The sequence below is a fragment of the Indicator indicator genome, chromosome 6 (genome assembly GCF_027791375.1).
Source record: "Indicator indicator isolate 239-I01 chromosome 6, UM_Iind_1.1, whole genome shotgun sequence".
Lineage (NCBI taxonomy): Eukaryota > Metazoa > Chordata > Aves > Piciformes > Indicatoridae > Indicator > Indicator indicator.
The window spans coordinates 16,702,757-16,717,299 of record NC_072015.1 but is presented as its reverse complement, the minus strand read 5'-3'; the positions used below and the strand labels follow the sequence as shown (position 1 = coordinate 16,717,299).

Here is a 14,543-nt window from a genome sequence, read left to right as displayed (position 1 = left end):
ATTTGACGGTCCAGACTGTTCCTGCATAGCCATCCAGCCATCAACAGCCTCAAATTTAGATCATAGTAGAAACCCACAAAGACTGTCACTCCCTTGCTTTTTTTTCTTCTTGGGAAGCACATGGCTTTTTTTCCACTTGGCATAGATGCCAGAATAGAAAGGCATGGATGAGGACCACAAAAGCTTGTCCCCTGTTTTGATACAAGATTGCTCCACAGCACCTTTTATTATACTAGAATAATACTGACCACAGTTAGAGTAGCAAGGTCCTCAAGATTCTCATTTCTGGTGGCACACATAGCACACACTCTCTGAAGACATCAGCCAGTCAAAGGCTGGAGAGCAGGTCCCCTTCACATCAGCAGTGATGACCCAGAGGACACCAGGAAGACTTCAGACCGGTGGTAGTGCACAACTTTAGTTCTGCAGTTTGGTTTGAATGGTGAATTCTCTTCCCCTATCTCCCCAGACTGAGGGAGAAAGGGTTTGTTCTGAGGACCTTTATATAATCTCTCACTAAAACAGTCTCGCCAGCAAAATATAAGTGATGCTTGCCTGAGTCTAGCTGTCAATCCAGTGTCACTGCCTCAGGGGGATCCCCACATCAACCCCAGGGTGTCTTGTGAGGAGAAAGAGGAGACAACCCCACCTGGTGCCATGAAGAAGGTGCATCAGTCAAACAGAAAATGTTAACAGGTGTCATTTTCCCAGCCGTACTGTGTCAAGACATAGAACTATAGATATTTTGTGTTGGAATGGACCTCTGAAAGTCAGTGCCACGTTTATATCATGGCTGTCCCTACAAGAAGAGCTGAATAGTTTCACAATAACACCCACAGGCCCACAATGCTCCCCCTGGCACCACAATCTTGCTATACAGCTATTTCCCTGGAACAAAAGTCTGGGGCTGATAAATCCCATATAGATCTAAAATGCAGATGTCTCCAGCTGTGACAGATATCCTGGCTTCTGTGTGGGAGATTAAAAGTAAAAGGCACTTTTTGGATGCCTCACCCTAGTGAAAACATCTGAAAGAGACACTTCTAGGATCACCTTCACAAAGCAGAGATCAGGTTTATCAAGGGGAGATGGTATTTTCTGCCAAATTATTGTTTAGCATTCAACCTGATAAATCAAAATTGTTACCTAAATTATCTGAACTGGTTTATATCTGATATGTATTTTTACTTGTAATGGGAGCAAACACTTATTTTTATTCCCTGATGCTGGTCTCCAGGACCTTCATAAAATAAAGTACTAAGCATCTTCTGGAAATCATGAAGACTTGAAGTTTCCTTATAGTCAGCTCTTCACAGAATCATCACCCACATCTTGCAAGTCTATACAACACCAAGTAGGCAAGAGAAATCCTAAACTCTACACAGAGAATCATAAAGTTCTTTTGGTTAGAAAAGATTTTTGAAGTCATCCAGCCCAACGATTATCTAACTCTACCAAGTCTGCTGCTAAACCATGTCCCTCAGCACCACATCTCCATGTCCTTTCAACTGCTTCCCTAGGAGGCCTGCTGTAATGTTTTACAACATTTTAAGTGAAGACATTTCTTCTAATATCTGAACTACACCTCACCTGGTGCAACTCCTACACTTTGAAAACTGGTATTTCTTGTTGGTGTAAGACAGCACCTCCCTGCACCTGGAGAACCTCCATGTCTCTGTGCCTTCCTTTTTCACTTTTCTTTTACAAGAAGACAGCATCTCCCTTTGAGCCTAGGACAAGCCTGCACTACTTCAATAATGTGACACCCATTGCTTTGCAAGACTTCAACAAGGAGGGCTTGTACCCTGAGAAGAAAAGAAATTGGAAAACCATATGGAAACAGAAAACATCTGCTGTATCCTCAGACTGGAGGACTATCCATGTCCATCAGGAAGGGCTGGAGCTCTACACCTTTAAAATCTGTGACTATAAGCTACTGGCTCTCTTTGGACTGCAGGACTGGAAAAGTAAATGCATGTTTAAAAGAACAACAACACCTGGAAACCTTCAGGACCAAGCAGGACTTCACACAACTGAACTACATGGCTTGCCAACACAACCAGAGGCATCACCAAATGTTTGTCTGGCTTTCTGCTGCAGCAGAAGCAAAATCAGCACCTGAAGGTAGAACACCACAGCCACCTGCACTGACTTCACACCCACACGGCCACACCTATCTTCAGGACAACCTGCACCAGGTACCCTCGTGTCACACCATGAACTCCTGATCATAAGGGAAGGGTAAGAGCCCCTCACGTCTCTTTGGTAGCTGCCTCTTCAGTGCTGGAAAGGTAAGTCTTTAAGGTCAAACATAAAACTCTTCAGAAGCTAATTTAACCAACCTGAAATTATTCTAGGTTTGATCACATGCAGAAATCCCAAATAAAATAATTCCAGCAATTTCTGCTTCTAAGGAGACTCCAGCTGTGGATTTTCAGGGTTGCTTGGCATAGGTTCCACCGGAAGAATCAATGTTGTTTGGGTCAGGAAGTCTTCCCTTTCTGCTATGATACCACCATCTTTCACTGCATTTTTTAGGTTATATCTGATAAGCTGCTTTGATAGATCTCAGGCTGCCTCTCTGCTTTCACACCTTTGCCTTCTATACTGCAGTAGAACCTTGGTCTTCCTCTAGCTTTCTGACATGAGTTATTGTTTAGTGGAAAGACCCCCAAAAATGCCTGACAGGTCAGAGGAGCTGCAGCAAACAGACAAACAGCTGTTCGGACTCAGCCCGTCCACTTGCCAATACTCTGGTAACAAACAATCACGTTAAATGAAATTATGGTTTCTGACTCGGAACTTGGAAGTTGCTGAGAAATTTCTGCAGTTGATTCATACTTCCTGAGGCTCACAACTAGCATTTTGGTTGTGCTATTTTACTACATTACATGAGGAATTTCCCCTCTTGTTACATAAAAGTGTCTAGAACCAAATTATCAGAACTGATCTAAATCATAGGATTGGGACTTTCAAAGAAACACATGCTTTCAGGTCTACTGCCTAACACTTCTCTCCTGGTGCTTTATGAAACAGGCAGCTAAATACATTTAAAACACATTTCTCCCTGAAATCAGCTCCTCTGAGAGAAGTTCAGCCCAGTCTCTTGCAAGCATCTTGCTCCACATCCTTGAAATAAAACACACTGTGAGGATTGCCTACAGACCACTACACACAACCAACACCACACTTAAAACTACAGCTCCAGGTATAGGACCTCAAAGTCCTCAAGACAAGGAAGAGAGCCAACAGTATTCAAAGGACAAAGAGGTCTGGGAAGGGTGGAAGGAGAGGAGCACAAAAGCAGCTGTCCTTTGGGATCCAAACCTGTACAGTATTCCCACATCTCAGGGTTCAAGCTAGACACAGACTACGCTAGCTTCACTGATGGACAATTTCAAGATGTCCCAATCAAAAGCCCTGAGATGGCATCACCATTTAAATATTCCTAAGCCAATTTGAAACCAGAAAGTTGAGATCTTGAGAGGTTCACCCAAAGCACAAGAAGCTCATGGAACTCTGCACTGCTGTAGGCGCTGAAGTCACCTCAATTTCATAGAATTATAGAATCATAGAATCATTTTCGTTGGAAGAGACCTTTAAGATCATAGAACATTAGGGGCTGGAAGGGATTTCAAAAGATCATCTAGTCCAAGCCCCCTGCCAGAGCAGGATCACCTATACCAGATCACACAGGAATGCATCCAGGTGGGTTTTGAATATCTCCAGAGAGGGAAACTCTACAACCCACCCTGGACAGCCTGTTCCAGTGTTCTGTCACCCTCACAGGGAAATAATTTTTTCTCATGTTTACATGGAACTTCCTATGCCTCAACTTCCACCCATTGCCCCTTGTCCTGTCATTGGGCATCACCAAGAAGAGCCTGACTCCATCCTCTTGGCACTCACCCTTCGCATACTTATAAACACGAATGTTGTCACCCCTTAGTCTCCTCTCCAAGCTAAAGAGACCCAGCTCCCTCAGTCTCTCCTCATAAGATGTTGTACTCCCTTAATCATTTTTGTGGCTGGACTCTCTCAAGAAGTTCCCTGTCCTTCCTGAACTGAGGGGCCCAGAACTGGACACAGCATTCCAGATGTGGCCTCACGAGAGGAGAGCAGAGGGGGAGGAGAACCTCTGTCGACCTACTAAGCACCTCCCTTCTAATACACCCCAGAATGTCATTGGCCTTCTTGGCCACAAAAGCACATTGCTGACTCATGGTCATCCTTCCATCCACTAGGACCCCCAGCTCCTTTTCCCCTTCACTGCTCTCCAGCAAGTCAGTCCCCAACCTATACTGGTACACAGGGTTGTTCTTTCCCAGGTGCAAGACTTGCCCTTGTTGAATTTCATTAAATTTCTCCCCACCCAGCTCTCCAGCCTAAGTCTCACTGAATGGCAGCACAACCTTCAGGCGTGTCAGCACTCCACCCAGTTTTGTGTCCTCAGCAAACTTGCTGACAGTGCACTCTGTTCCCTCATCGAGGTTGTTGATGAATATACTGAATAGTACTGGTCCCCATACTGACTCCTGAGTGACTCCACTAGATACAGGCCTCTAAGATCATCAAGTCCAACACAGACAAATCCTTCAACAGCATTCTGCAGCACAAGGGGGGCACTTCTGACCTACTATATCATTTTCATCAGGTATAAAAATGATCCAGTTCTTGTTCTATTGACATACACCATGATGCAAAGCTCTTGAATGCACCTACCAGTGCTGCAAGTTTGCAAAAATTTCCCACTACAGCAACAGTATCACTACTCCAGATGAGGAAACACACAATAATCTGTATTTTTATTAAAACAAGACAAGTTGTTTGCAGGTGTCATCATTTTGGCACATAGCACTAGTGAAAAGACAGTTTCCAGCCGACCAGGCTTAAGGCACTTGAGCTTCACAGGAATTCCATTTAAAAAAAGGAACTGCAATTTGCCAGATGAAATATTTCCACTCTCCACATTAGGTTGATCTCTTTACCCTGTTTCCTTATAACTGCAGTCCCATACTAAGGGCTCCATCAAGTAAAAAGCTTAATGACTCCCCCACTGAAATGCTCACCTTGGAGTACTTCATATCAGGAATGCACTGACAATATGATTTGTTTGACGAGCAGGCTGAGCTCTAACAGAACTTAGTTCAAGAGAGAACTTAGTTCAATCCTACACAGAAAGTCACACAGTCATCACCATAACTAACTCAGATCCCCTCAAAAGGAGATGGGGATACCACGGGTGTACTGAGTAGCATGGAATGTGCCCAAACAGCATGGGATGTACCTTGCTTCAGCCCAAGAGGAGCCTGTGCCCGGCTGGACCTGGCACATGGTGAATTCAACTTGCTGCCCCAATTCTGCTGTTCAGGAACAAGAACTAGGTGGGTTTAATCCTGAACAAGCAGCTTGGATTGCTATCATCGTAACGACGGCAAGATGACTATTAAAAATAATAGTAATAAACCCGCTTGGGTTTTGTCCCACTTGAGTTTGGAGTCTGGGGTGTATTTTACCGGTTTTGAGAGGAATGGGAGGTTTTGCTCTTCGCCAAAGCCATCTGGCCGAAATCCCAGCAGACCCCTGACCGCGCCGCTCTCCGGGAGGACACACGACAGTGTCCGCCGGCTGTGTGGACTCCACACACCCCCCCCTACCCTACCCCGCTCCACTTCCCGGGAACTCACCTAGGTTGACGAAGCTCATGACCATGTCGGCGTCGTTGAGGAAAGCGCTGTCCTGCGAGCTGGGCAGCGGCGGCAGCGAGGCAGGGAACGGCGAGCTCCGCTCCGCAGCCGAACTGCCCTCCGCGCCTTCGGCCAGGGCGTGGTAGAGATCCAGCATGAAGCGCGGCGCCGCCGTTAACCGCCCCGCCGGTGCGGCCGCTGGTTCCCGCGGCAGCGGCCGCGGGCGGTGGGGTAGCCCAAGCACCGAGAGGATCTCCCGCTGCATCTCGCGCTTCTCGTGCGACTTCAGCCGCCGGTAGAGGAAGCCCGAGGTGGCGGCGGCGGCAGCGGGCGGCAGTTCCCCGCCCTCGGCGGACAGCGCGGGCTCGGCGGGGCGGCAGGCAGCGATCAGCAGCGCCCAGCAGCAGCACAGCCAGGCCAGCCGCAGCGGCATGGCGTTCGGCCGGGCGGAGGCAGGAGAGCTCCCCACTTCCCCCTCTCCCCGGGGGCTCCCCGCCACCCTCCAGCCCCGCTCCCCCGCGCAGGCTGTCGCCTGGGCCGGCGGGGGTCCGGCCAGGCCAGAGGGTATCAGCGCTCGCCCCCGCCGCCGCGCATGGCAGCCCGCGGGGCACCGCGGGGCGAGGGCCGCCCTCACCCCCGCCGCCGCTCAGGTGCGGCGGGGCCCGCTTTGGCAGCTCAGTTGGCCATGCCCCTGCCCAGGGGTCGCCGCGAGGTCTGTCTATGTGGGGAGGGGGAAGAAGAAGAAGGAGGAGGAAGAGCAGCAAAGTTTGTCTCCTACGGCTGCAGCCCCGGTCCCCGCGGGCTGGCCGGAGCGGGGCTGCTGGCGGCAAGAGCTAATCACCAGCGCGCCCGCCTCTCGGTGGGGCGGGCAGAGACTCCTCCGGGGCGGGGAGCGGACCCAGGGCGCAGGTAGCTCAACCCCGCGGGGGTGGGTTGGGGGGGGCAGGTTGAGAAGCAGCGGTCCCGTCAGTTGTCAGTGCTTTGCCGCGAAATAGCGACGCTGGCTGACTGAGCACTGCTTCTCTGCTGACTTGGGTCTTGTCAGAAGAAGGGTTTCGATCAGCCCTCCTGCTCCCAGCCCTTGGAGGATGTGGGTTATTTATCCTGTAAAGCATAGCATGGTTTGGGTGGGAAGGGACCTTTCAAGGGCATCTAGTCCAACCTCCCTGCAATGAGCACAGACATTTTCAACTAGATGAGGTTAGTCAGAGCCCTGAACAACCTGATCTGGAATGTTTCCAGACCTGGTGCACGTACCACCTCTCTGGGCAACCTGTTCCAATTCCCTGAAAATGGTAGAGTACTGCCTTTTTCTAAACCTGGAAAAGCCTTATGGATTCAGAGTATGTATAAGGAAAAATTCTTTCTAATGAGGGTGGTGAGACACTGACCCAGGTTGCCCAGAGATGTGCCCCATGTCTGGAAACATTCCAGGTCAGGATGGACAGGGCTCTGAGCAACCTGCTCTGGCTGAAAATGTTCATGCTTACTGCAGGAGGGTTGGACTAGATTACCTTTAAAGATCACTTCCAACCCAAGCCATTCTGTGATTCCTTTTAACAGGCTGCAGCACAGAATAATGGAATCATGATACATTTTTTTCTGCAATACATTGCAAAACCAAGCATGAAGTATTGGTAAATGGCTAATAGGGGGTACAGGTGCCTCCTACCTGCCCTTATTAGTGGAGTACTGTTCTGCATGCTGTGAATACTGCTCTAAAAGAACCCACATGTTCCTACAGATTTCCACTTTGGGAATTTGGACTAGATAACCTTTAAAGGTCCCTTCCAACCCAAACCATTCTATGATTCTACAATAAATCTCTAAAGTTGTTGTTCTGATTCCAGCTCTTTCCTAAAAGAGAACAAACCCATCCAACACTCTAATAACAGCAGTTATTAGAGCAAGAAGCAAGCTGAGCAAGAAGCAGCTCTTCCATATGCTGATTTCTGACTATATGGATCTTACTGAAACTGGATGAGTAAATCCAGGCTATCCTCACTGAAATCAGTGCTATTACTCTAGGTTTGAACCGGGATCATTTACTAGGAGTTGGCCCTGAAAATGGTATCTGGACCATTTGAAGTCACTGGCAAAATTTCCATTAACTTTATTAGAGTCAGAATCTGGCAGTAAGCTTGTATTCAGTTTCCCAGAGACACAGCTGAGAATATTCAAGGCAGAATATGTTCTTTTCAGAAGTGGAGGTTACTCTTTGAGTATAGATATTATGGGGCAGGAGGGGGAAGAGTATGAAGGTTGCTTTTGTGACTGTGCCCTTTTTCATTTTGTGAAGATACTCCGAATTTGAAAGTGAGGGTGCACGTGGCAGCATATGCACCCAAAACTCATTTTGCTATACAGGACCCCATTACCTTTGTGAAAGAGGCTTGTGTCATTCCTGAAGGGCTGGGGAAGGCAGTATCCAGGGAAAATCTTGTACCGATGATATGTTTATCTACTTCTCTCAGCTTGGAGCAACGGGGCTGGTTTGACTAGAGCTGGGGAAGAGGGCTCACTTCCCACAAAGCAGGTGAGAAACAGCCTTTTGCAAGGCAGTGTGGGATCCCACTGGGCAGAGCCATGCTCCTGGGAGAAAAGTCCAGTGCACAAGTTGTCCTTCATTCTTCAGCCCACTAAGAAGATATTCTGTAGCTGCCTTAGGAGGGATAGGATTAAAAATCAAACTTGGAGTCTGGGAGAGGAAGCTCAGGAGGCCAGGTGTCAGTGAGGGAGATCTCTCATGCAGGTAAGTAATGGAAGTGAGCAGCCACTTCTGTACCATTCACTTCCTAGGTTGTGAGCCTGTTTGGATGGGGCTCCAGCAGAACTTTGTAGCCTCTGCTTCCTGTTTTGACAGCAACGGAGGGAAGTGTCCCATTATGCGGTTATCTCTGAAAAGTGAACCTTTCCACCCAAAGTGTTCCCTGCTTCTCTTGAAGACAAGGAGATAGTGCACATTTGTCAGCATACAGCATCAAACTTCAGAGTAGCTGTTGGGTGTTTCTGCTTCTCTGATACTCAAATGTCTATATTCTGAAATAAAAATATTTGAAATATTTCCATTTACATGGGGTTACTGCAATAAACAGCAAATGTAGTAACCATTGGCAGCATTTGGGCATCTGAGTCTGATGCAGTCCTAGGGACAGGGACGCACAGCAAACTTTCCAGCACTTCCCTATTAAGTTACCTTATCCTTAAGGTAAGTTTCCATGTATTTAGCTTGGAAGCAAACCCCTTCTTAGGAAGTCATTGCACCTTTGATAAGTTTAACTTTAATCTTTCCCTTTCATCCCAGAGTTGTAAACTTTCTTTGCCTCTTGGCTGTAGATGTGAATCCTTTGCTGTGGGGATTCAGGTGATGTTATCGCACCTGTGAACGTCACTGTGTCACTCAACAACTTGCTGAGATGTGTGAGAATTAAGTTTTCTTACAGAGGTCACATACAGCAACCAATTTCAGATATTTCTGCCATCTGAAAGGGAAGTTTCTGCAAAGGATTTTAAGACTTCAGAGGAGAGCTGAGCACCAAAGTTTCTGGAGGAATGTAAAGGCTCTGTACTTGGCAGCTGCTGTCGGCTGACACATTTAAAGAGTTAATTAAACATAAGTACTGCTACCGGCAAAAATTTTCGCTTGCCGAGGAGACTTCGTAGCGTATCCTCCGTCTAAAACTCTGCAGTTTCAAACTTTCCCTGCCGTTGTCTTCAAAAATGCTGTGAATACAGGTTTCTGAGTATGTGTCATCTCATCAGCTTTCCCTGCTCATGACAGACATCTGGTGGCGAAACCGAGAAACTCTGGTCAGTTCCTGGAAGTTTCCCGCCTTGGTAAATTAGCAGTCATAGAAACAGCAAATGATTTGGGTTGGAAAGGACCTTTCGAGGTTATCTAGTCCAACCTCCCTGCAGTCAGCTGGGACATCTTCAACTAGATCAGGTAACTCAGAGCCCCAAACAACAAGAACTGTATTGTGTCCAAGGATGGGGTATCTACCACCTCTCTGAGCAACCTCGGCCAGAGTCCCCTCCTTCTGCCTAGGAAGTTCCACCTATACATATGGAATAACTTCTTTGCTGTGAGGGTGCCAGAGCCCCGTAGCAGGTTGCCCAGAGAGGTTGGGGAATCTTCTTCTCTGAAGAGATTTCAAACCTGCCTGGATGTTGCAATCCTGGGCAACCTACTCTGGGTGACCCTGCTTTAGCAGTCATGCCTTCAATGCCTCACCATTTTGTGATCCTGTGATAGCACAGAACTTTCTATTTCAGTGATCCCTTCTTAAAACAGAGAGGACATCTGATTTTTAACTTTTCCCACCTTCCCTCCAGCTTCCAAAGTGCCTTAAACCAGGGCCAGCAGGGTCAGCAACAATGCTACAGGAAGGGCAGTTTCTCTCTTTGCACTCACATTGCCACGTAAGGGCAGGTATTATTTTAAAGCAGCGTGGAAGAGCTGTAAGTAGTAAGAGTGACGTTTGCTTTCTAAAATACCCTGCACTGTACAATAACAGCATAGCTGGGAGGGACTATTTGCAGTGCTGCACTCAGAGAGGTCGAAAATGCAAACATACCTCCCAATTTTAGTGTGCTGGTTTCCAAAGTCTGCTTGTGAAATGAGAAAGAGTGGTTGAGTATAATTTTAGTTCAAAGATCAAAGCAGGCTAAAAACAGTGTTTGCTATGAGAGCTCAAATTCTTCCTTTCACTTGCTGAATGTACTTTCTCCACTGCAAGTTGGGACAGTTGGAAAATAGAAACATCATCTTATTTGCATGTAGCAAACCACTACTTTCTGTACTCAGCAATCTCATCTAAAAATATGCAGTGATGATTTCCCAGATCAGAACACTTTAAAAAGGGGTTATAAATATTAATTCAACAGCACAACCAGACGACTCTCCTTGCAAAAGCAAACAGCTAAAAGTGAGGTTAAGTCCCACTATGCATTTCACAAACAATTCCAGCTCTGTTTCAACCCTGGCCACCATTTCCATCCCATCAAGGATATACTTATATGCGAACAGTTATAGCTTACAGTTGATTTCAAGTCAATACTATTAAGGGAAAGGGACCTGAAATGGCAGCAATTAAATAAATATATGGTATATTTTATGATAAATATATTTTTTCTGAGTCTTTTTGTGGTATTGTTGTTTATTTTTTCTACCACACCTTTTCTGTTTGAAACTGAGTGAAATAAATCAGCTATAAAAGGGAAACAACAAAATCTTCTCTGTACAGGCTGTGAATTAGACTTGGTGAACTAGCAGACAGTTACTTTTTATATGAATTGAGATGGATGTAAGTGAAAGTTCAGTATATGCAGCAATAAATCAGGCATCATTAGGTAAGAGCTACCTTTAGCCTGCTCACAGCAAAAGACATGATTTTAGTAAGGACAGGTCCCCATTATTATCACTGTCACGGAATCTCAGCTTGGTGGGTGTTGTCAGGGACTTCTGGGCATCAGCTAGTCCAAACCCCCTGCTAAAACACTCACCCAGAGCAGGTTGCCCAGGATTTCAATGTCCAGGTGGATTTGGAATCTTTCCAGAGAAGGAGACTCCACGACCTCTCTGGGCAGCCTGCTCCAGAGCTTCGGCACCCTCACAGCAAGAAGTTATTCCATATGTTTGGGTGGAACTTTCTGTGTTCATGTGTTCATGTAATGAATGGATGCCAAGAGGACTATGTGATAGGTTAAGCTTGGGAGAGGGGATGAAGAGGTGAAGGAGAGTCCATGTGTAAATGTTTACCAGACACATCATTTTCAAACATTTGATCTGGATTTAAGTTTTAATGCTTTAAATTAATAAAGATGGATTAATAAACCTAACTCTGGCTTATATTTTTGTGTAAAAATTAATTTATACTTATTATATAAAGCCACACGGAAACAGAAAGCTTTCTGACAGTTTTTCTGCTTTAAACCCTGGCAAATTAGCAAAAGGGTCTAAAGTAACAGAAGAGCCCTCTTCCAAGTGCTGAAAGCTCTTTCAAAGCTTGTAGGAGCTGCCATTTCTGCCCTTGTGGCAGTGGATGTTTCAACCAGTGAGCTGAGTGAATTCATAAAAGCCATTGCAATTCAGTAAAGAAATTGGAAAGCTGCAAAATCAACAATAGGTGTACAGAGAAAATAAGGAATGTATCCGAGATAAAAGGGCCTGGTTGTCACCTTTTGCTTTAGAACAAAATTAGAAACAAACCAGCAAGGCCAATGATAATAATTACGGAATCAACTGTTAAGATTGCTAAAAAGTATTGCATGATGGACTGGAAAATGCCCTGGAGAGAACAAAACTAGGGGAAAAAAGACCTTCTGAGATCTCACTTAAAGTCATTCTGATGAGGTCTTCTCTAATCAGTGTGCAAAATATGTCTTTTCAACGACATTTTTCAATAAAGTTGGGATAGATCCAAGCATCATGAGGCCACAGTGGGGATGACCAGATTATTTAAGTCTGAGAACACAACAAACGCTGTTCCCAGCAGCATCCTGTTGTACTCAAACTGCCTTTAGCTCACTTATCTGCACACAAAGGTGAGTCTTCAAAAGCAACAGTCCTTAAACATTCTCCAAAAATAAATGACAGAGACTGGTTCCTACTGCATTAAGCTCATAAGCCATTTTGTACCAGAAAGCCAAGTGACTCACATCCATTCCACCCTGACCCTCCTGGGTGGGGCAGCTGCAGGGAGCACCGTGGGCAGCTTGGTGAATTCTCCCATTCCCACGATCTGCAAGGCTTCCCTGCTGCCACTGAGCTCCATGTCCGCTTCTTGCAGCAGAACTGCCACCACGGGAATTTTCTACCTTGTGGCCCCCTCGAGTTCTGGGGGATGAAATGACCTTCCTACATTTTTTTGGTGCTTATGGACATTCAGTAAACACAACTCAGTTTCATTCACGCTAGCTTTAAAAGACATCTCATACGGTGCTAACCCAAACGCAGGTATTTTAGGAAGCCACTGCAGAGGGTAGCAAGTCTACAAAGGCATTTTTTGAGATTAAGAACTGTAGCAGCTTAAAAACCTTTTAAAACCATATTACAGCTGAATATTTTCTTTTGTAATTCAGGAGCAAAACACTCCCCCCAAAGAGGAAACTTTTCAGCATCTGGACTTACTGCCACTAAGCCTTATGGATTAGTTCCTTGAGGGAAGTAACTCAGTCAGGAGGAAAGGGGACATGAGTTTCTTCCCAAGCACCCTTTAACATTTATATTTAAGAGATACACATTGCAATCCTCATTTTGTTAACAAGTCAGGAGAAGAGCTGATGTAAGCGGCAGCTGTATATGAACTTAAGCTGAAGAGATGCAGCTGCTACTGTGCACTAAACAAGTTTCCATGCCAGCTCAAGATGAGGTAACTCATAAAAAAAGAGTTGTCTTTTTTCTTTCTACAGGAAATGTTTAGAGACCAATACGACAGATTTTATATGTTTGCCTTCTCGATGTAGGTCCTTACAATGGTCACAAAGAAATGTGGTCTTTTTAAAAGCTATTAGGAAGAAGACTTTTTTTAAAAAAATATATTTCTGAGTTCTTAGCCCTCTCTGAATTAATAAAATTCCTCCTTGATGAAGCAAAAGTGATAACCTGCTAGTAATTGCATTGCTTGTGGGAGGCTTCAAGTTTCCAGAGCAACAGCACGCCTGTAATGGAAAGCTTGTCTTTGTTGCACTGTTGGCCCAAAGCAGAGCTCAAATTTTCTCTCAGACAGCTCACACTACAGCTTTGAAGCTTCCATCCCTCCTGTGGGATGCCAGCAGCCCAGACCTGGCTGAACCTCAGGGGGATGTCAGTTGAGATGTTAACGCTGCCAGTGCTCAAGCTGGTGAAGTCAGTTGGGACAGAGGCACCCTGTGTCATTGCTGTAACTTAGCATAGAATCACAGAATGGTTTGGGTTGTTAGGGACCTTTAAGGGTCTTCGAGTCCAACCTCCCTGCATTGACCAGGGACATGTTCCAGCAGAGAAGGTTGCTCAGAGCCCCAAACAACCTGACCTGGATTATTTCCAGGGATGGGACTTCTACCCCTCTCTGGGCAGCCTCTGGGACAGGCTCTCACCACCCACAGTGTGGCAAATTTTCTCCTTCTATCTACTCCAAATCTCTCTCTTTTAGTTTAAAGCCATCGGGCCTTGTCCTGTCACAATAGGCTCTACTAAAAACTCTGTCCCCATCCTTCTAATTGGGCCCTTTAAGAACTGAAAGGACATAATAAGGTCTCCCTGGAGCCTTCTCTACATGCTGAATGCACTTAGCTCTCTCAGCCTGTCCTCACAGCTAAAGGGCTCCATCCCTCAGATCACTGAGCAGGAGCTAGGTTGGGGACAGCCCCTGCAGGCACCTCTAAGGCTGCAGGACCCTCATTTTCCCTGCCTTACGATTAAATGTTGTCAGGACTGATCTCTGTGACTGAGCCCCTGGGGTAGGGAATGCTCATGTCCATGTCACTGCTCCTTTTTCACCCAGGACTGCTGTTGGTCTGCACTATCATCCACCTGTCTTAGGAACCATTTCAAATGGCACTACCTGGCCTAATCCAAAATAATATCTGAGATAAAATCACCACATTTCAGACTGTTCCAGTGCTCTGGCATCCTCACAGCAAAAAAACTTTTATCCTCATGTTCACATGGAACCTTCTGTGTTTTAATTTGTTCTCATTACTCCTTATCCTGTCACTGAGCACCACTGAAAAGTGACTGCTGCCATCCTATTGCTCTTTGCCCTTTAGCTACAGATCAGTGTTGAGAAGATCCCCTCTCAGTCTGCTCTTCTCCAGGCTAAAGAGCCCTAGGTCTCTCAGCCTCTTTTCCTCACAGAGATGCTCCAGCCCCCT

At 46.1% G+C, this 14,543-nt stretch overlaps 1 protein-coding gene across 1 annotated transcript in view; it reads right to left on the bottom strand.

Moving 5' to 3' along the window:
- Positions 1 to 6,120, bottom strand: part of BMP6 (bone morphogenetic protein 6) — a 99,913-nt gene extending 93,793 nt beyond the window's left edge. Inside the window, exon 1 of the mRNA XM_054381650.1 lies at positions 5,688 to 6,120. Coding sequence (XP_054237625.1) covers positions 5,688 to 6,120 — 433 coding nt within the window. The remainder of the gene's footprint in view (positions 1 to 5,687) is intronic.
- Between the last annotated feature and the right edge of the window lie 8,423 nt (positions 6,121 to 14,543).